At 41.5% G+C, this 20,689-nt stretch overlaps 1 protein-coding gene across 1 annotated transcript in view; it reads left to right on the plus strand.

Annotated features, from left to right (window-relative positions):
• MIPEP (mitochondrial intermediate peptidase) overlaps positions 1-20,689 on the plus strand; it is a 190,195-nt gene that overhangs the window by 147,743 nt on the left and 21,763 nt on the right. Inside the window, exons 17-18 of the mRNA XM_046664650.1 lie at positions 14,547-14,668; positions 17,753-17,826. Of these exons, the coding sequence (XP_046520606.1) occupies positions 14,547-14,668; positions 17,753-17,826 (196 nt within the window). The remainder of the gene's footprint in view (positions 1-14,546; positions 14,669-17,752; positions 17,827-20,689) is intronic.

Genomic DNA, 20,689 nt, shown 5'->3' on the forward strand with positions numbered 1-20,689 from the left:
ACAAAAGGAAAAGCTCCTTGACATTAGTGTTGGCAGTGATTTTTTGGATTTGACACCAAAAGCAAAAATTAATAAGTGAGACTATATCAAACTAAAAAGCTTCTGCACAGCAAAAGAGACAGTCAACAAAATGAAAAGGCAACCTACAAAATGGGAGAAAATGTTGGCAAGTCATATATCTGATAATGGATTAGTATCCAAAATACATAAAGAACCCATACAACTCAATAGCAAAAAAACCAGACAATCCAATTAAAATATGGACAGAAGATTTGAATATACATTTTCCCAAAGGACACATATAAATGACCAACAAGTACATTAAAAGGTGCTTGACATCGCTAGTTGTCAGGTAAATGGAAATTAAAACCACAAAGAGATCACCTCACGCCTGTTAGAATGGCTGTCATCCAAAACACAAGAGAAAACAAGTGTTGCTAAGGACGTGGAGAAAAGGGAACCCTTGTACAGTGTTGGAGGGAATGTAACTTGGTGCAGCCACTATGGAAAACAGTATGGAGTTCCTCAAAAAGTTAAAAATAGAACTACCATATGATCTAGCAATCTGGCTTCTGAGTATATATCCAAAGGAAATGAAAACAGGATCTTGAATAGATATCTGTACTCCCATGTTCATTGCATTATTATCCACCATAAGCAAGATGTGGAAACAACCTAAGTGTCTGTCAATGGATGAATGGATAAAGAAAATGTAGTATATGTAATGGAATATTATTCAACCACGAGAGAGAATGAAATCCTGCCATTTGTGACAATTTGAATGAACCTTGAGGCCATTGTGCTAAGGGAAATAAGTCAGGCAGAAAAGGACAAATACTAAATATATCAGTTATATGTGGAATCCAAAAAAGCCTGACTCATAGAAACAGAGAGTAGAATAGTGGTTATCTGAGGCAAGGGGTGTGGGAGAAATGGGGAGACCTTAGTCAAAGAGTTGGTCATCTTCCAGTTGTAAGATGAATAAGTTCTGGGCATCTATTTCACAGCATGGTAATTACAATTAATAACACTGTATTATATACTTGAAAGTTGCTAATGGAATCATGTGACGTGATGGAGGTGTTAGCTAACACCAGAGTGGTAATCATTTTGCAATATATGTGTATCAAATCAACACATTGTACACCTTAAACTTACACTATATTATATGTCAATTATATCTCAATAAAGCCGGGGGAGAAAAGACTGTGTAGTACTAAAATAAGGATACATATGGCTCAGTGGAATACAATTGAGATCCCAGACATAAACCCATATATTTATGGTCAACTGATTTTTCACAAGGGTGCCAACACAACTCAATGGGGAAAAATTTGTTTTCAAAAAGAGTGGTGCTGGGACATCTGGACATCCACAGGCAAATGAGTGAAGTTGGACTCCTGCCTAACATCATATACAAAAATTAACTCAAAACGGATCAAAGACCTAAATTTGAGAGCTAAAGCTAGAAAATTCTTCGGCGGAAACATAGGCGTAAATATTTGCACCTTGGAGGAAGCTGTGGTTTCTTAGATTTGATGCCTAAAGCATATGCAACTGAAGAAACAAAAGGTAATTTGGACTTATTGAAATTTTAAAATTTGTATTCAAAGGACACTATCAGGAAAGTGAAATGACAGCTCACAGAATGGGAGACTAGATATCTAATGAGGGTTTAATTTTCAGAATACATAAAGAACTCCTACAACCCAATAATAATAAAAAAAACAACCGAAATTAAAAATGAGCAAAGGATTTCAATAGACATTTCTCTGAAGAAGATACACAGTTGACCAATTAGCACAGGAAAAGATGTTCAACATCATTAGTCCTTAGGGAAATGCAAATTAAAAGCACAATGAGATATATACTACTTTACTCCCACTGCTATGTATATAATAAAAACAGACAATAATAAGTGTTAGCAAAGACGTAGAGAAATTGGAAGCTTCTTACACTTCTGATGGGAGTGTAAAATGATGCAGCAGCTTTGGAAAATAGTTTGGCAGTTCCTTGAAAAGTTACACAGTCACTCTATGACCCAGCAATTCCACTTCTAGCTATATGCTCAACAGAACTGAAAACATCTGTCCACCCAAAAATTTGTACATGAATGTTAATAGCAGCAGTAGCATTATTCATAATAGCCAAAAAGTGGAAACAACTCAAATATCTTTCAGTCAACATTTGGAAGAATGGATAAACAAATGTTATCCATACAATGGAATGTTATTTAGCCATAAAAAGGAATGAAGTACCTATGCTACAACATGACTCTTGAAAACATCATGCTAAATGAAAGAAGCCAAACACAAAAGGCCACCTATGTATGATTCCATTTATATGAAATGTCCAAAATAGACAAATCTATAGAGACAAAGTAGCTTAGTGGTTGTCAGCGACTGGGGGAAGGAGGAAAGGCAGAGCGACTGCTAACGAGTAAGGGGTTTCTTTTCGGGGTGATGAAAATGTTCTGGAATTAGATAGTGATGACGGTTGCACGACTTTGTGAATATACTAATAATAATTGAATTGTACACTTTAAAAGCGTGGATTTTATGATACTTGAATTTTATCTGAGTTTTTTAGAAAGAGTGAATGCTGACGTAATGCCTTGAAGCAGGGGAGGGCTGTGAGGGGTCGCAGTTGACGGGCTCCGCTCCTTCCCAAGAAGGAGGAGACTGAATTGCCATGCAAGTTCCAGATCAGCCTACCTCAAAGGGGTGTTCTGGCTATTGTTATGTGGAATGAGATTTAACTTAGTAACCTGTCCATTTAGAAGGAACTGTAAGGCATCAGTTCATTTCAGCCTTAAGCCATCACTCACCGCTGACCCTTGTGAAGATCACACCTTGAACTTTCAAATTTAGGAGATATGAGAAGAAAGCCAACATATAGCTCCTATTACTATAACTTTGTAAAATAATACTAGATGATACTACTGTTATATGAAGAGTTATAATACTTAGGTGCTGCTTTTTTTATAGTGACTACAAATTTTAACTAATGGTGTTGATTATTTTGATCTAACACTTTTTTTGAATTGCAGTAATGAGTACTCTTTGGCATTACCCAGGTTTTCTGTATGTTTCAACCGTATCTATAGCAGTTTCTTTTTTGTAAGAAATTGCTAAAAGCTGTTGCATCAGGAATTTTGGAAATTCTTCAGATGAGATGCTCAGGGAGGATTTGATGACATGTTGATAGAAAGCAGGCAACTCTAGTAATTTCAGTGAATCAGTCACGTATTTCATTTCTGTCAGTTACTCTGTACAAAATACAGGTAGTAACATGACCTACAGATGACATAGTATGGCAAGCCCTGGGCTACACTTCAGCATATGCTGTTACTTAATAAACTTCTGGAATGCCTTCACGTATTACATAGGGGGTGGGGAACGTGGTTATTATGTGTTCCTGGAGGTGAAAGTGTCTTTTACCATCTTTCTTAACTCTGTTTCATCTTACCAGGAGCATAACCCTTAGTGAGACATTATTTCCTAATTGCTATGTCTAACTTTTGTACATCTTAAGCAACATAAATGAAAGTTAATAGGATGTACTTTTTAGTATGATCTGGAGGACTCTTTCACCATGCGAATTAGAAAATGTTTGGAAAAGAGCAGTTATTTAAACCAAGGGAAGCAAAGTGAATATCATTTAGAGTTATTAGATAAGGGTTAATGGGTAAGAGCCAGTTCAGTAAAGATGTCACTGTGCAGACACCAGATTTCACAAATTCCAGGGATGGGAGAATAGGACTGTTAGAGAATAACCCCCCTGAATCATGCATGTTTCAGAATTACCTATATACTTTGATCTCATCCTATGAGAAATTAATGAAAGTTAGTAACAATTTTAACTTTTTTTAAAATTTTTTTTTTTGAGGAAGACTAGCCCTGAGCTAATATCTGCTGCCAATCCTCCTCTTCTTGCTGAGGAAGACTGGCCCTGAGCTAACATCCATGCCCATCTTCCTCTACTTTGTATGTGGGACGCCTACCACAGCATGGCTTGCCAAGCGATGCCATGTCCTCACCTGGGTTCTGAACCGGTGAACCCTCGGCCACCAAAGTGGAACGCGCACACTTAACCGCCACACCACCGGCCAGCCCCCTAAAATTTTTTTAAAGATTGGCACCTGAGCTAACATCTGTTGCCAATCCTTTTTTTCTTCTTCTCCTTCTTCTCCCCAAAGCCCCCCAGTATATAGTTGTATATTGTAGTTGTAGATCCTTCTGGCTCTGCTGTGTGGGACGCCGCCTCAGCATGGCTTGATGAGCGGTGCCATGTCCACACCCAGGATCCAAAGTGGTGAAACCCTGGGCCAGTGAAGCGGAGCACGTGAACTTAACCACTACGCCATGGGACCCGCCCCTTAATTTTGTTTTATCATGTCAGAAATTTAGAGGTGTGTGTGTAGTCAGTAAATTAGTTATCCTTTACCTATTTGTTGACTTCTGTATAATTTTAGTGATTAATGAAACTAGCTAATTATAGAAAGAGAATTCAGACTTACAGATGTCAATTGTGTATTAATTACAGTAATTTGGTTCTAATTTTTCTACTCTTTTTATCATGTTTCTGTGAATATTTATGGAGGACAGTGTGCTGGGCACAAGATAGAAAGGGGTGCACGGTGTTCTGCTTTCAAAGGGTTATGTTAGCAGCTGACAAACAGCCTTCGCTGACGGCCAGCACAGTGTGAACTTTTTCCTTGCTTTCTCTTGTTTAACCCACGTCACAGTCCTGTGAGGTGGGCGTCATTGTGGTCACAGTCCTGTGAGGTGGGTGTCATCGTAGTCACAGTCCTGTGAGGTGGGCGTTATCATGGTCACATGCTCAAGATGAGGCTTTACAGAGGTCATGGGATCTGGTGATGGTTGTACAGCTGGTCAGTGTGGAGCCTGGATGCACATGTGGCAGTCTTGTCCAGGTGACCCTTTATTCAGTGTCTGTCTCCTCAGTAGACTGTGTGGCCATGAGGGCCGCATCCATGAGTGCTCTCTTTAGCAGTGTCCAGCATGCCGTGGGTGGTCAATGAACTTTGGAAAGATGGCTGAATTTTGAGCCCATGTGTTTAACTATTGTGTTTCTTGCCCCTCACTGAGGAGGAAAGGAACGTGTGCATCTGCAATAGCAGTGCAGGCCCTTGCTGCTGGTGAGATGTCAAGGGCTCTAGGAGTTCAGAGAAGGAAGAACAGCCTCCCCAGTTTTCTCTTTAAAGACTTTGAGGGCATGATGAAAACTCATTTGTTACTGGGATAGTAAATTGAAAATATTAAAGTGTATTTTCATCCCCCATCTCCCTAAATCATTCCCCTCGGCCATTCCACTATGATCATCCCAGGTGTTGACCAATTAGATTAATGGGGAGAGGGGTAGGGGCAGTCACTATGATGGGGCAAAGTGGCCCTGAGCCAAGGACTCTAGTCCAACATGAAGGAGATCCATCCCCAGAGGGCAGCAAGGTGAGGCTAAGGCGCAGGCAGGAGAATCAGGCCCTGACCGAGTAAGAAGGCATGGAGTGGGAGCTCACCAGCCAGCCTTCCGTCATGGGGATGGGTGAGTGGGGAGCCAGGCGCTGAGCAGGCCCCTACTGCCATGAGGATGGAGGCGGAGTGCCGGGGGGCCCAGCTGCTGGGGAGCAAGGGGGCAGCAGTAAAACTGAAGGTGAGAGGACCCCACTGTCAGTCTCTCGACTGTGCCCACCATCAGCACTGAGTGAGGTAGTGCCCTTTTTCATCGTCAGAGAAGGCCTTGCTGGTAAAGTATACTTTGAACAGAAGGTGGGGGAGTGAGCCATATAGAGTATCTGAGGCAGAGAGAAAAGCAAGGACAGGACTTGCAGGAGCAGGAGCAGGAGCTTACCTATTGTGTTTTCTGACCAGCAGAAGAGGAGAGTGAGGAGGAGAGAGTGATAGGAGATGACGTCTAACAGGTAGGGGTTCCAAGAAGAAATTCCAGGGTTCTCTGGCCTGTTTGATGCACGAAGTTGATAAGCCCTATCTGACATGGTTCCATTTGTCCTTCCCCTGTTCGTACTGCACCTTTGTCTTACAGGACAGGGATCCTGTCTGCCTGCTCCAAGATAAGTTGGAGATGTTGATTATAAATATATAAGCTAGGCCCCTGGAGGAATGAAGTAAGAGTTGAGGAAGCCTCTGCCCACACAGCCGGATGATAGCCCTTCTCCACCCATTTGCCTCCCTCACACGTCTCTGTGGAGTCCATGGGTCATGCCCTTGCTCTTGGGTTCGTTTTCCCCACTGAGAAGTTACTGTCTGCCCTGCATTACTTCTTATGCATGAGCAGCAAATTCTGTCTACAAAGGACAGTCATGTTTTTTCCATGTTCACTTTCCTGGTTTTTTTCTTATTGTATGCAGACACCCACCTCCTTGATTGAAGGAGTTAATTGAATTAATTAACACCTCCATCACCTCTCTTATTTACCCTTTTTTTGGGGAGACCATTTAAGTTCTACACTCTTAGCAAATTTCAATTATTGCAATACAGTGTTATCAACTATAGTCACAATGGTTACACACTAGATCCTCTGACCTTATTCATCTTCTAACTGAAGGTTTGTACACTTTTACCAACCACTCCCTTTTTCCCCACCCCCCAGCCCCTGGCAACCACTTTTCCACTCTCTGTTTCTATGAGTTCGACTTCTTTTTCTTTTAGATTCCACATATAAGTGAGATCATACAGTATTTGTCTTTCTCTGTCTGGCTTATTTCACTTAGCATAATGCCCTCTGGGTTCATCCATGTTGTCGAAAATGACAAGGTTTCCTTATTTTTTATGGCCAAATAATATTCCATTGTATGTACATCTGACATTTCCTTTATCCATGTATCCGTTGATGGACACTTAGGTTGTTTCCATGTCTTAGCCATTGTGAGTAATGCTGCAGTGAATATAGGAGGTGCAGGTATCTTTTCGAAAGAATGTTTTTGTTTCCTTCAGATAAATACCCTCAAGTGGGATTGCTGGATCATACGGTAGTTCTATTTTTCATTTTTTGAGGAATCTCCATACTGTTTTTCATAATGACAGTACCAAGTTATATTCCCACCAACAGTGTACAAGGGTCCCCTTTTTTCCACATCCTTGCCAACATTTTTTATCTCTAGTCTTTTTGATGGTAGCCATTCTAACAAGTGTAAGATGATATCTCACTGTGGTTTTGATTTGCAGTTGCCTGGTGATTAGTGATGTTGAGTATCTTTTCATGTAGCCTGTTGGAAGTTTGTATGTCTCATTTGGAAATATGTCTGTTCAGATCCTCTGCCCAGTTTTAATCGGATTTTTGTTTATTGAATTGTGTTTATTGAATTGAATTTTTATATATTTTGGATAATAACTCCTTGTCAGGTACATGATTTGTAAATATTTTCTCCCATTCAGTAGGTTGCTTTTTCATTTTGTTGATGGTTTCCTTTGCTGTGCAGAAGCTTTTTAGTTTGATGTAGTCCCACGTGTTTATTTGCCTTTGCTTTTGATATCAAATTTGAAAATCATTGGCAAAAGTCAATATTAAGGAGCTCTTTCCCTATGTTTTCTTCTAAGACTTTTATGGTTTCAGGTCTTATGTTCAACTCTTTAATCCATTTTTAGTTAATTTTTGTGTGTGGTCTAAGATGGAGGTTCAGTTTCATTCTTTTGCATGTGGCTGTCCAGTTTTCCCAACACCATTAATTGAAGAGACTATCCTTTCCCTGTTGTATGTTCTTTGTCATAAATTAATTGACCATATATGTGTGGGTTTATTTCTGGGCTTTCTAGTCTGTTGCATTGACCTATTTGTCTATTTATGCCAATTCCATACTGTTTTGATTATTATATCTTTGTAATATAGTTTGAAATCAGGGAGCATGATACCTCCAGCTTTGTTATTGTTTCTCAAGATTGCTTTGGCTATTCAGGGTCTTTTGTATTTCCATACAAATTTTGGGATTGTTTTTTCTATTTCTCTAAGAAGTGCCATTGAAATTTTGATAAGGATTGATTGCATTGAATCTGTAGAATGCTTTAGGTAGTATGGACATTTTAACAATATTAATGCTTCCAATCCATGGGCGTGGAATATCTTTCTACTTATTTGTATCTTCTTCAATTTCTTTCATCACCGTCTTATAGTTTTCAGTATACAGATCTTTCACCTTCTTAGTTAAATTTATTCTTAGGTATTTTATTCTTTCTAATGCCATTGTAAATGGGATTGTTTTCTTAATTTCTCTGATAGTTCATTATTAGTATATGGAAACACAACTGATTTCTGTATTTTGATTTTGTATCCTGCAACTTTACTGAATTTGTTGCTTAGTTCTAACAGTTTTTTTGGTGGAGTCTTTAGGGTTTTCTGTGTATAGTATCAGGTCATCTGCAAATAGAGACAGTTTTACTTTTTCCTTTCTGATTTATATGCCTTTTTTTCCCTTGCCTAATTGCTCTGGCCAGGACTTTCAGTACTATGTTTTTCACCACTGAGTGTGATGTTAGCTGTGGGCTTGTCATATATGGCCTTTATTCTGTTGGAGTACATTCCCTCTATACCAAGTTTGTTAACAGTTTTTATCATGAAAGGATGTTGAATTTTGTCAGATGCTTTATCCGCATCTATTGAGATGATCATATGATTTTTCTCCTTCATTTTATTAATATGGTGTATGACATTGATTGATATGTGGATGTTGAATCATCCTTGTATCCCTGGAATAAATCTCATTTGAGTATGATGTATGATCCTTTTAATGCATTGTTGACTTCAGTTTGCTAATATTTTGTTGAGGATTTTGGCATCTATGTTCATCAGGCATATTGGTCTGTAATTTTCTTTTCTTGTAGTATCCTTCTCTGGTTTTGGTATCAGGGTAATGCTGGCCCCATAAAATGAGTTTGGAAGTGTTTGCTTCTCTTCTGTTTTCTGGAAGAGTTAGAGAAGGGTTGGTGTTAATTCTTCTTTAAAAGTTTGATAGAATTCACCAGTGAAGCCTGGACTTCTGTTTGTTCAGAGGTTTTTGATTCCTGATTCAATCTCCTTCCTAGTAACTGGTCTGTTCATATTTTCTGTTTCTTCATGATTGTCTTGATAGATTGTATGTTGGTAGGCATTGATCCATTTCCTCTAGGTTGTTGAATTTGTTGGCAAATAATTTTCATAGTAGTCTCCTACAATCCTTTGAATTTCTGTGGTGTCTGTTGTATCCTTTTTCATTTCTAATTTGTTAATTTGATTCCCCCCTCTCTCTCTTTTTCTTAGTGAGTGTAACTAAAGGTTTGTCTGTTTTGTTTATCTTTGGAAAAAAACAGCTTAGTTTCATTGATCTTTTCTATTGTTTGTTTCTTTTTTAGTCTCTATTTCATTTATTTCTGCTCTGATCTTTGTTATTTCCTTCCTTCTGCTAACTTTGGGCTTAGTTTGTTCTTCTTTTTCTAATGTTTTGAAGTGTTAAATTAGGTTGTTTATTTGAGATCTTTCTTTTTTCTTAATGTAGGCATTTATTGCTATAAACACCCCTCTTAGAATTGCTTTTGCTACATCCCATAAGTTTTAGTATGTTGTGTTTTCATTTCCATTGGTCTCAAGATATTTTTTAATTTTTCCTTTTGATTTTTGTAAAATGTCACTAGGGAATTTTATCAAATTAGAAATACTAGTTTATATTCATTCATGGAAAATATATACAAACACACATTAAGAGAGAGAGAATATGAACATGAGAAGGCAGTTAGGAGAATATCTCCTTCTGCTCTCCATTGGGGTGAAATAGTTAAGCAATTTTGGATGCCAGTGATTTGGGATCATCATAGGTGTTCCACAAACCAACAATATTGTACATGGAGAATGTGAGAAGTCAAAACAGTCTGTCCACAAAGACTAGCTCAGGCGTTTGCTGCTTTCTATCTTGCTGTCCTTTAGTTATTCTGATTACAATGGGTACACTTTGAACAATAGGCCTTTATGAGCTTGTATAGTATTGCCAGCCCATTTAGAGTCTATGAAGCTTGGAGGAGACTGAATCACACAGTAGGGAGCACTACCTGGAGATCTGGTGCCAAAATTAGCCTCAGAAGTCTTAAATCATCTATCAAATAATATAGTCAAATAATTCTTTTTAAAAAAAGTATTATTAATAGCCTGAGATGCAAAATTTGTTTTTAGCTTTCTAATATCCTCTTGTTTGTGATTCAGATATTATTCCTGGCCTCCTCATCTCAGTCAAAGTCCAATCTGTCAGTAACATTGAACATCACTGTGAAAGAATCCTATAGTGTCTGTCCGTCCGTCCACCCATCCATCCATCCAACAGATAACTGTTGAATTTCTGTTGTGCTCCAGGTGTCGTGCTGAGTCTACATATGGACACAGCATTGCAATCCTTGCTCTTAAGGAAATTTCAGTTCAGTATGACACAAACTAAGGAAGCACTGGGTGTCATTTCTGTTCTCATGCAGTTTCTAATGTTCCAGTAATAAGGTTATTTTAAAGTAAATTGTAGTTAAATGCATTTACACACATACAACTAGAAATGACGAAATGATGTGCTATTCGATAATATAATTAAGAGAAATGATTAGGTCAGTCATTCAACATTTAACACACAGTTAATAAGTGCTTACTCTGCACTAGTCTCTCTTCTAGGTTGGAAACAGAAAATAGATAGTAAGTGTCAACTTAGAAAAAACAAAAGGAGAGCATTTCTTTGGGGTCTTAGAATTGTAGTTCGGGGAACACAGGTTCCACAGCAGCCAGAAAAGTGTCCCCCTGAGGAGTAAAAGTCAGGAGTTTTTATGAGCAAAAAGGAGAGCCCAGAACAACCACCTCAGTTATTTGCTAGGGAGGGTCACTTTATGTTCAGCTCATTGGCTTACTCAAGGACATCTTGTTATTACTAGAAAAAGTATATTTTTGCATAGCCCTTCAGAAAGTCCTTTCTGAGCAAATAACTCCCTTTTCTCAGGTCAGCAAGGTCAGCATAGTTTCGTGTTTTTAACAAGATGGAGTCCAGGGTACAAAATGGAGTTGCTGTTGTCAGCTCTTTTCACTTAAATAACCAGCTACTCTGCTGCCTTTCCATTTCTGGCCCTGGCTCTGATTTGGCTGGAGGAAAATCCTGTGGTTAGGAAAGGGCTACAGCAAATACGAAGCCTCAAAGGGTTCCCTTTGCTGAGCTCTAAAGCAAGTCACAGTATCCAGGAGCTCCTACCAGGCTGCTTTGTCTGCTACATGTTTTTGTACTTCATATGGGACCATTGAGATGATCTAACTCAAGAAAAGTTTTGTTTTTGTTCTTGTGGGTTTTTTGGTGAGGAAGAGCCACCCTCAGCTAACATCTGTTGCCAATCTTCCTCTATTTTTGCTTGAAGTAGATTAGCCCTGAGCTAACATCCGTGCCAGTCTTCCTCCATTTTGTATGTGGGTCACCTCCACAGCATGGCTGATGAGTGGAGTAGGTCCACACCCAGGATCTGAACCTGTGAACCTGGGCCGCCGACATGGAGCACATAGAACTTTAACCACTTGCCCACGGGGCCAACCCCAAGAAAAGTTTTTAATAGCCATGCCTGTGGATAGTGTTAGACTTGGAAGATCTACACCTCTAGTCAGAATAAAAGAGAAACTGCAAAGGCAATTGAGTCCTCTGTTTTTAAGATCAGGTCCACACAGTACACTTTGAAGCAAGGGTGGAAACTTTTGTCCATCTGACAGATGTGCCTGAGGTAGAGGAAAACTTCAGTTTAAAAGGAAGAGGATAGCATAATTCCAGAGCTTCAGATGAAATGCTGTCTTTTCTTTTTCGTGATGAATAAGTGAAATGGTAACGAGTACTTAATATTAGATTGAATTAGCAGGAATTCGGCTCTTTGTGGTCAAGCAGCAGTGGAATTGTAGGTCTTAGCCTGCCATAAACTTATAAACCACTGATGAAAGGTGTCAGGTGGGTATAATTTATTTAGTATGTCTTGAGGTATGGAAAGGGTGTAGTGCTGCACTCAAACCTGTGATTAAAGAACAAGACACAGGGAAGTGTGCCTTGTGCCAGAATGTCTGTACCCAGCTCGGGGTGTTGGTGAAAGGCGGATGCTGTGGCACTTCGGGAAGCTGCAGTGCACAGATCCTGATGTCTCTTTCTACACTTCTGAAAGGTCTTATTTTTGTTACTCTATTTATGTGAGAACTCAGTTACAAGTTGATGAAACTAAGGAACTTAAAATTTCTTAGCTCAAATCAACTGTCACTATTGAAGTAGGCCTGCTTTCAAGACAAAATAAAACTGTATTCAGCTCGAATCTAAACAAAATTAAGCTCTGCTCTGTACTGCAAAGGCTGCCAAACTAGTTTTGGCAGAATACCAAGAAGAAAAAGTTTCACAGACAGAGCCCCTTAGCTGTGTGCTGCCAGTCTTGGGGCTTCCACCCCAAGAGAGGTTTACATCATCGATAGCGTGAGAGCCAGTAGGAGTACAGAATCAAATCAAAGCAGCAGGCCGTATTCCATTACAAAATATACCATCACGTCCCAGTGCCTTTATATGAGAGAGATTACCAGTGGTCCATTAAGATTCCAGCATCATACAAAAACTGACATAGATCCCTTCTTTTAATATGCTGGAGTATACAGAACTATGTGTGTGTTATAAATGCACTCCAAAAGACCCACCCCTTTGACTAAAAATTTACTCAAAGTTTGTTGTAAGGGAATTTGACCCTTTGATGATCCTTGGCTATTTGCCTTCAGTTTAAATACCACTTGAATATAAACAGGGTAGAAAGCCTGTCTCTACCTCCCCATGCCCCACACGGTCCCCTGAGGGTACTTGCTGGCAGGAGGGGGCCACAGTTGAGCTCCTAGGGCCTCAGCACTACAGTGCTTCCTGTCTTTATGGTGCTGCCCGGTGGCAGCCCCTGTGCCTGGGGTGAATTAGAAAGGATCCAGGGCTTGTTACTGGAACAGACCCAAACTAACAGCTGTGCAAGCACACCCGCACAGCACTGGTGGCAGCCATGTGGAGTCACAGACCGCGCTCCTGGCTTGTGGCTCCCCCATCGCTGGGGTCTCCCCTTCACAGATAGCCTGATGTGGCCCACCACAAGGAGGAAAGGACACAACTCACAAGGCGCCCACTTTACTTCCAGTCGTATCCTTTTTGAAAAAAGGGGAGCGTGGATATTGAGGATAATTATTCATATCATATTCCTGAGATGTTCGTGTTCTAAATTAGTGTGAGTGCTGCAGCATGCCTTCCTTTATAGCAGCTCCTTTGCCCAGTCCAGGCAAAGTGTTTGTCTTAAAGCATGACCACACCCAGGGAGTAACTGGCACTGTGACGTCATCGTTAAAGTCACTGTGTGCTGGATACAGGACTTAGAGTGTGTTCTGAAATTTGCCACACCACTGTGATCAAGGAACCGTTTATTTTTTTAATATTTGTTTCTTAGTCAGTTAGGTAGAATTTGCTTATCTAGTTTATAGATTTGTGATGAGAATTATATGTTATTTTCCAGGGAGTTAAAAGATTTATTAGATAATGATTATCTTAGTTTAAAAACTTAGGCTTTAATTTTTTTCAAAATATTTTCATGTCAGATAAAGCATACATTAGAAGACAGTAGTTATTGCAGGTCAGATTTGTCTCAGAAGCGTAAAAGCTTTAAAGTCATGAATATGTCTTGCAGATGGTTTTGGCAGTCCGAGCTTTCGTTGTAGCCATCTTGCCGTGAGTGCACTGTGGTCAGCTTGTGCGTTTGCACTTGAATAACCCTCCTCCTTCCAGCTGGAAGGAATGGAGACGTTTTCAGCTTTTAGTATGGAGAATTCATAGCAAAAGAACTTTTTAGTGGAAGAGTGTTCTTCCATGAAAACTCACGTGGCCTTTCTTATAATATCTACACCTTGGTCTTCAAAAAGAAAGGACACACTCAGTGCCACCCGAAATGCCCTCTCCTGCTGCAATGGCCAGGTGTTCCCGGCAGGCTAGAATAGAGGTGAACGTCCAGCCCTGGTGCATCATGGTCACACTTGCCGCCACGTCTGGGTGGCCCTCTCCACACTGCTACCACGGAAATGAACCCCGGCAGTGCTGGACTTGCACAGAACGGTGAGGTGTTGGGTCTGGTCTCAGGAGAGGCCTCTCTCCGTGGCTCACAGGTGGCCGGCTTCTTGCTGTCTTTCCTCTGTGCAGGCCCATCCCTGCTGTCTGTCCCTCTTCTTATAAGGATGCCAATCCTCTTGGATTAAGGCCCACCCTAATGGCCTCATTTTAACAGAATCACCTTTTAAAGGCCCTATCTCCAAATAGTTACATTTTGAGGTACTGGGGAGTTAAGACTCAATATAAATTTTGAGGGGACACTTCAGCCCATAACTGTATGAAACATGAAAGAATATTAATATTAATGAGTGATGTGGCTCCCTAGAGTGAAATTTAAACTAAAACACTTGCAGATTTCCTTGCGTGCTTCCATTGCGTTCTCATAAATATCTGAAAACATGGAGACTTAGTTGTTTCCTGTGCTGTGTTTCTCTCCTGGCAGGCCTGGCAGCTGCGGTTCAGCCACCTCGTGGGCTACGGTGCCAAATACTACTCCTACCTGATGTCCAGGGCAGTAGCTTCCATGGTTTGGAAGGAATGTTTTCTACAGGATCCTTTTAACAGGTAATAAGAGGGGTGGGACTTCATAAAATGTCCCCTTCTTCAACTTCAGTAATCCCCCACCCTTGGATCCAAAGTCAGACTCCGAGCACCTCGGCAGCTCGGGGCACAGCCTGAGCCTGGGGAAGCTCAGGCCCCAGGAGGCGTTCTCGGCACGGCCCAAACCACCCCGGGCCTCCGGCTGAGCCTCCTCCTGCTCACAGAGGTCGGGCCCTGGGCTTCCTTTCCACAGCGCCCGCTCCCACGCCCCGGCCAGGGTGTGTGCCATCTGTCTGCCCGCAGGGACCCTCGCATGAGGGCTCTTCACTTTGCACGAAATGGGCCTCGACTGCTTTGTCTCCATGCCTCTCCTGCGGGTTTTCTTCGTTTCCCAGCCTCCCCTATTGTTGGTACCCTGCTGCTCGCAGTGCTTCCTGTCACTTTCACAAGCGTCCTTATTTTTAGCACAAACATCTGAAGTTTCACTCACGTGAACACCTTATTTCTTCTTTATTGCCCAACAGAGGACTTGTTACTATTTTTCATTTGGGAGCAGTACCCCTGGAAACTTTATTGACAGTTGCATCCAGTTTGTTCTGGAAAGTTCCCCCTTTGCCAGACTTTAGGATGGTTTCTTCCCTGGGGAGGTCCTCCCCATGGGAGACGGTGGCAGTCTGAAGAAGGGCTCTGCCGACCGTTCTGTCCACAGCTCCCCTTCATGGGGGCAGTGGCGGCCACTGAGGGAGTGGGTAGCTGCAGAGCCCCGCCCTGCATCGCCCACCCGGCCTGCCTTCCAGGGCCCTCCTGAGCAGCCTCGCTTGCCATGTCTCCCATCAGGATGGTCAGTGGTTCAGACAGCACAATTGCAGTTTTCTCAGTAGAAACTACACAAATGTGCGTGTGCGGGGACCCCCTGGCCCCTCCCAGAGCGGATGCCATCAGATTAGCCGGTGCCTGTGGTGAGCCTGGACTGATTCCATGGGGAAGACCTGGTAGGTGGCTTCCTGTAGGGACACGTGATGCCCACTCTGCCTGACAGCGGAGGCAGGACGTGGAGGAGCTGGGGGCTGGGACAGGCAGCCCCCTTTCCCCGGGATCTTGAAGGCCCTGTTGGGCGGGGGACGGGAGAGCTCCTGCTGCTCCCTGCCTGAGCCTCCTTGTGAGGCTCCTCACGGGCTCCTCTGAAAGTGGGACTCACGGGGAAGTCAGGTCCGGTTTCGTGGATCCTGAGAAGGAGCTTCCTTTGAAAGAAAACCGCTAATGAGGATCTGGTCTAATAGTTGTTTAAAACATTTTTTCTCCTCTTCACACAAATAAATACATGTCCACATCCCTCTCAGGCAGCCGTGGCTGGTGACTGTTATCTTCACTGCTCTCAGGGTTTGTGATTAGTGGCAGCTTAGACTCTGGAGCGCCCTAGGGTGTCCAGATGGCGTGTCATTTTCCTGTCCCAGCAGCCTTGGCACAGTGGTGAGGCTCAGAGAGGACAGCGCATTTGTTAGGGCTGCACAGGTAGAAACTGGACCAAGATTATCATCTAGGTCTCGAATTCTAGTCCCTGCTCCCTCCTGCCTCCTCCACACCCCTCAGCTTTCCCTAGAACTTGACATGGGTTTGGATTTTCTCAGCAGTTAATAGTCACATTCAGTTCCAGAATCTTTTGAACTCGAATGTGATGTCATAGAGTTTTTAAATGTTTTACAGCCTGGCACCCACATGTTATTTTCTCTTCTGCCCTTTGCACACTGCAGACATTTGGTCTGCTTTTCAGATTTTATTATTTTCAAAGGATCTAAAGCCAGAATTGACCACAGTAAATCAATTTTGGGGATTACAATTCTTTACTGGAGATTTCTGTAAAATAGGCAAAATATTATCTTGTTTAAAGGAGCTATGCTTTACTAGAAAACCACATACTATTAAATACATGTATTTCCAAGTATTTATATCTTGTTTTGTATGCATTCTTGCCTAGACATGTAGTTGCCGTATTTTTATAGACATGTAAAAGTAAGCTAGTAAAAATACTCATTGGACTAGGAAATTCCTAACCTCTGTCAAAAGATCCTTCTTGATCTCAGATCTGAAGAATCCCTGGGCTGGAAGCCCCCTTCATCAGGATGCCAGGCAGCGTGGAGCGGAGGCAGGCCAGCAGCTGGAGGCCTGCGAGCAGGAGTTTACTTAGGGGAGGGCGCTCCATGCCGGGCGGGGAGGGCTTACTGAGCCCCCAGACCAGAGGTCAGGTGGGGCCTCCCAGCCACCTCATCTCCCAGAAGGCCCAGCTTTCTGTCCACGTTTCCTGCTTCCTGCCACACTTTGCCATAGCGCTCCTTCAGGATGTAACCAAGATTCCTGTTTGATGTCACCATGTGGGCAGTGACCCACATGCAAAGTGGAGGAAGATTGGCACAGATGTTAGTTCTGGGCAGATCTTCCTCAACAACAGCAACAACAACAACAGAAGTCTTCACGATCTGCCTTCACGTATTGTAGACAGTGTTCCTTATAGAATCCAGCTGACAGCGTCACACAGTGAGAATGAGCTCTTCCCCCTTTGTCCTCCCCACCAGTTCGTGCAAGAGTCAGTTGTCTCTTCCATTAGCTGTTGTCCTTAGTCAGGGTCTCCTGGTCTAATTAACCCTCTACTGCCACCTTTTTGCCTTCCCTCTTATTTCAGAGTGCTATTTTTCTCTCTCTGTTGGGTGCCGTCCCAGATTCTTTTTGGAAAGTAAAGAATGCCATAAATGATTTCAAATCACACTTTTAAAATAATCCTAAAGATGATGGAGAATAGAATATAATTTTTTACTTATTCTGTAATACATTAAATAATCCTTTCTATGAAGAGAGTTTGCTTGCTACAAAACATAAAGCTAAAAATATAGTTATCCTTTTATAGTAAATGTATCACACCTGGTTCTACTTGTTAGAATAAGTAAAAATCAGAATTAGATTTTTAGAAGCAAGAAAATAATAAAGGGCCAGTTGTCTCGTGGTGGCAGCTTTTCTGAATGTGACATCAGTGTGGCTTCACACTGAGACAAGTGTGATGGGGCCCAAGCCAGCTGTGTGCCTAGGTGCCTGTAACAGAGTCTCCTGTCCCCCCAGGGCGGCAGGAGAGCGCTACCGCAGGGAGATGCTGGCGCACGGCGGGGGCAAGGAGCCCATGCTCATGGTTCAAGGTAAACAAAGCAACGAGTGCGAACTCTCCTGTGATCCGTTGTTTTTTTAGGGTTTTATGGGTTATATGTCCTAGTATCGGCACTTTGAGTTATGTTTTTGCACCATCTATAATGAAAGCTGTTTCATGTTTTCTCCACACACGTTTTTTGTTTGAAAGCACTGATGCTTCAGCTATGTACTTTGTTCTGAGCATCTATTTCATTGTCCCAAATAGCAAATTAAACTTTAGTTACTGTGATTTATTTAGAATGCGAGGATAACATTTCAAAATGTTACTAACACTCTAATAGGAAATCGTTAAATTTGTCATAAATTCTCAGAGTGTTTGCCTTTAGATTTTAATAGGTCACAATGTATTTCTTTAGCCTAAAGAACTCATTTATTTCTTATTCCTTAATTTCTTTCTCTGAAAGCTTAGCCATACATTTGCTAGAATTCCAAGGCATCAAGTTGGATTTTTTACCTGTTGAAAAATTAGAACCTAATTAAATCTTTTCTTTGAGGTATCACAATGCTTGTTTTCCTATGTAATTTTGGAGGTAATTTTTAAATTTAATTATTTTCACTGAAAATGTAATTGTAAATGGAACTGACCATCATGACTTTCCATAAAATGTGCTCACAGATATTTAAGGAAGATGTGGATATTACTGGACTTTCTCAGTGTATCAGCATTCATACTTGCAGGTGATCCCTCTGACTGTCTGATCAAGACTGCATTTAGGAAATAACTTCTGGTATTAGAGGAACGTTGTTCCCCTTGTAGTAGTCGGTCCTGATAGTAATGGGTCTGCTGTAACTGTTTCCTTGTTTAGATCTGTTCCATCAAATACCTATTGCCCTTTCTAGCAGAGCTCCAGATCTTTCCTTCAGCTCTTCATTTGTTCAGCTTTACTTGTCGCCAGGCACTATTGTAAGTGTGAAGGTGAAGCATTGAAAGACAACGTATGCAAAAATCCTGCTCCCATGGAGATTCCTTCCATCAGCCTTTCCAGAAGGGTGTGTTTATCCAGGCCCAATGCCACAGCAAGCTTGTAAAACAAATCAGCCAGCCCGGAGATCCTGCACTTTATGTAGCCCAGCCCGGCTGTCCTTTGCCAGTGGCACTTGGGTCTCCCATCAGAGGAGCATGCCCCAGAGTTGTCCTCCTGAGATGAGGAAGGTGTGCTGATGCTGCCCCAGCTCCCCAGTTGACCCTTCTTGGCCCTTATTGAACTCTGCTACATCCAGGAACTCTTTTAAATGGTTTTCATGCATTGACTAATTTAATCTTCTAGCAACCCTATGAGGTAGGAATTATTGTTATTCCCATTTTACAGATGATGGAACAGGTCAGGTGCCTGCCCATGTCATGAGGCAGTGAGTAGAAGAGCCAGGATTGGAACCTGTGACTTCTGGCAGCAGAGACCAAGCTCTTCTGTAGTCTGTGCTGTTTCACATGTTTGTGGAACAGGACACCCAGTTAAGGGTCTGTTATAGACTCAGGTAAAAGTGAAATTAATTGGCTCATAATAGTAAGCAACTACTAGTTTAAATTATGTACTTTTTAGCTCAAAGTTTATGGTGCTGTGTATACAGCCTACTGTGAGTTGAGAATGGAAGAGATGCCCCAAGGTTGCTTTCTCGTGTAGATTTTCTGTTAGGTATATTCTCCCAGTAGCTGTGCTTAGCTTATGCTTTTTGAGACAGGGTCTCCATGCTATTTGCACGTAAATATTAGCTTGCGTATCGTTCCATCAAAAGAAAACAATTAAATCCTTTTCACTGTTTGTCTTTCAGCTGGTGTATTTTTCTACTTTGCTTCCAAGAACGTTGTGGCAAACCTCTCTAAAACTTGTTCTTTATAGGAAAAATTTTTGTGTTAAGAAACTTAATATTTTTCACACTAAAATTCACACACTGATGAGAGAAAAACAAGACTGTCGTTCCAACCAGAGATGCTAAAGTATTCAGATTTCAGTTAACACCAATAATAGAACAGTTCTGCTTTTAAATTTTAATGTTTTTCTTAATGTTGTTCTGTCAGATCTTACCGATTCACATGATTTGTTACATGTCAAAGATGAATGGGGGATATGCAAAAAGGGTATGCCTATTGTCACTTTATAGGGCTGGAGTTGTAAGCCAAGACCGGCAGTGGCTTCTCGGTTTCTTATATGCGGCCAACCTGTATCCCAAACAAGACAGTCTTAGATGATGGCTATAGCCTTAACATTGGGGTACCCCTAGGAATACTGATGGGCGAAATTACTGAGAGTTGTGATATAAAAGCATAAATGATCTAGTTGATATTATTCTTTTATGAAAATATAATTTTTATAGGTGCTTTATGTATTTTATTTAACTACTTACCAGGTATTTGTGAAAACTTATATTAAGTAGAAAAAGGTAAAGAAATAGAATCCTTAGCTTCATATCATGTACCTCCCTGACCGCATGACAACTTTATTAACCTCCTTACTGAAGACTTATGTTTCCAATTAACTCCAGGCCATTCCTTAGAGTCAGAATACCTATGCACTGTGCTTATGCTCTTTGAATGGTACATATTCAAAGAAATCAAATATGTAATGCTTTTGATTGTTGGATAATAAGTACCATGCAGGTGAACTTTTAGCTTACTTACCTTTTTTAGAACGAGCGTCATTAGCTCTGAGTCCTTTTGTCTTTTCCAGTCGTGTCCCCATTCTCCCCAACCCCACATCTCCCTGTGGCCAGAACCGGTCAAAGGAAGCCCCGGGAACACAGCACTCCTCTTGGTCCTGCTGTCCCTGCGAGGCAGCCACTCTCTGTGCTGACGACTCCTGCACTGAGGAGCCTCGCAGAAAGAGCAGGTTGCAGCGCCAAAGCTTTTCTTCAAGA

This window comes from Equus quagga, chromosome 6 (genome assembly GCF_021613505.1).
Source record: "Equus quagga isolate Etosha38 chromosome 6, UCLA_HA_Equagga_1.0, whole genome shotgun sequence".
Classification (NCBI taxonomy): Eukaryota; Metazoa; Chordata; class Mammalia; order Perissodactyla; family Equidae; genus Equus; species Equus quagga.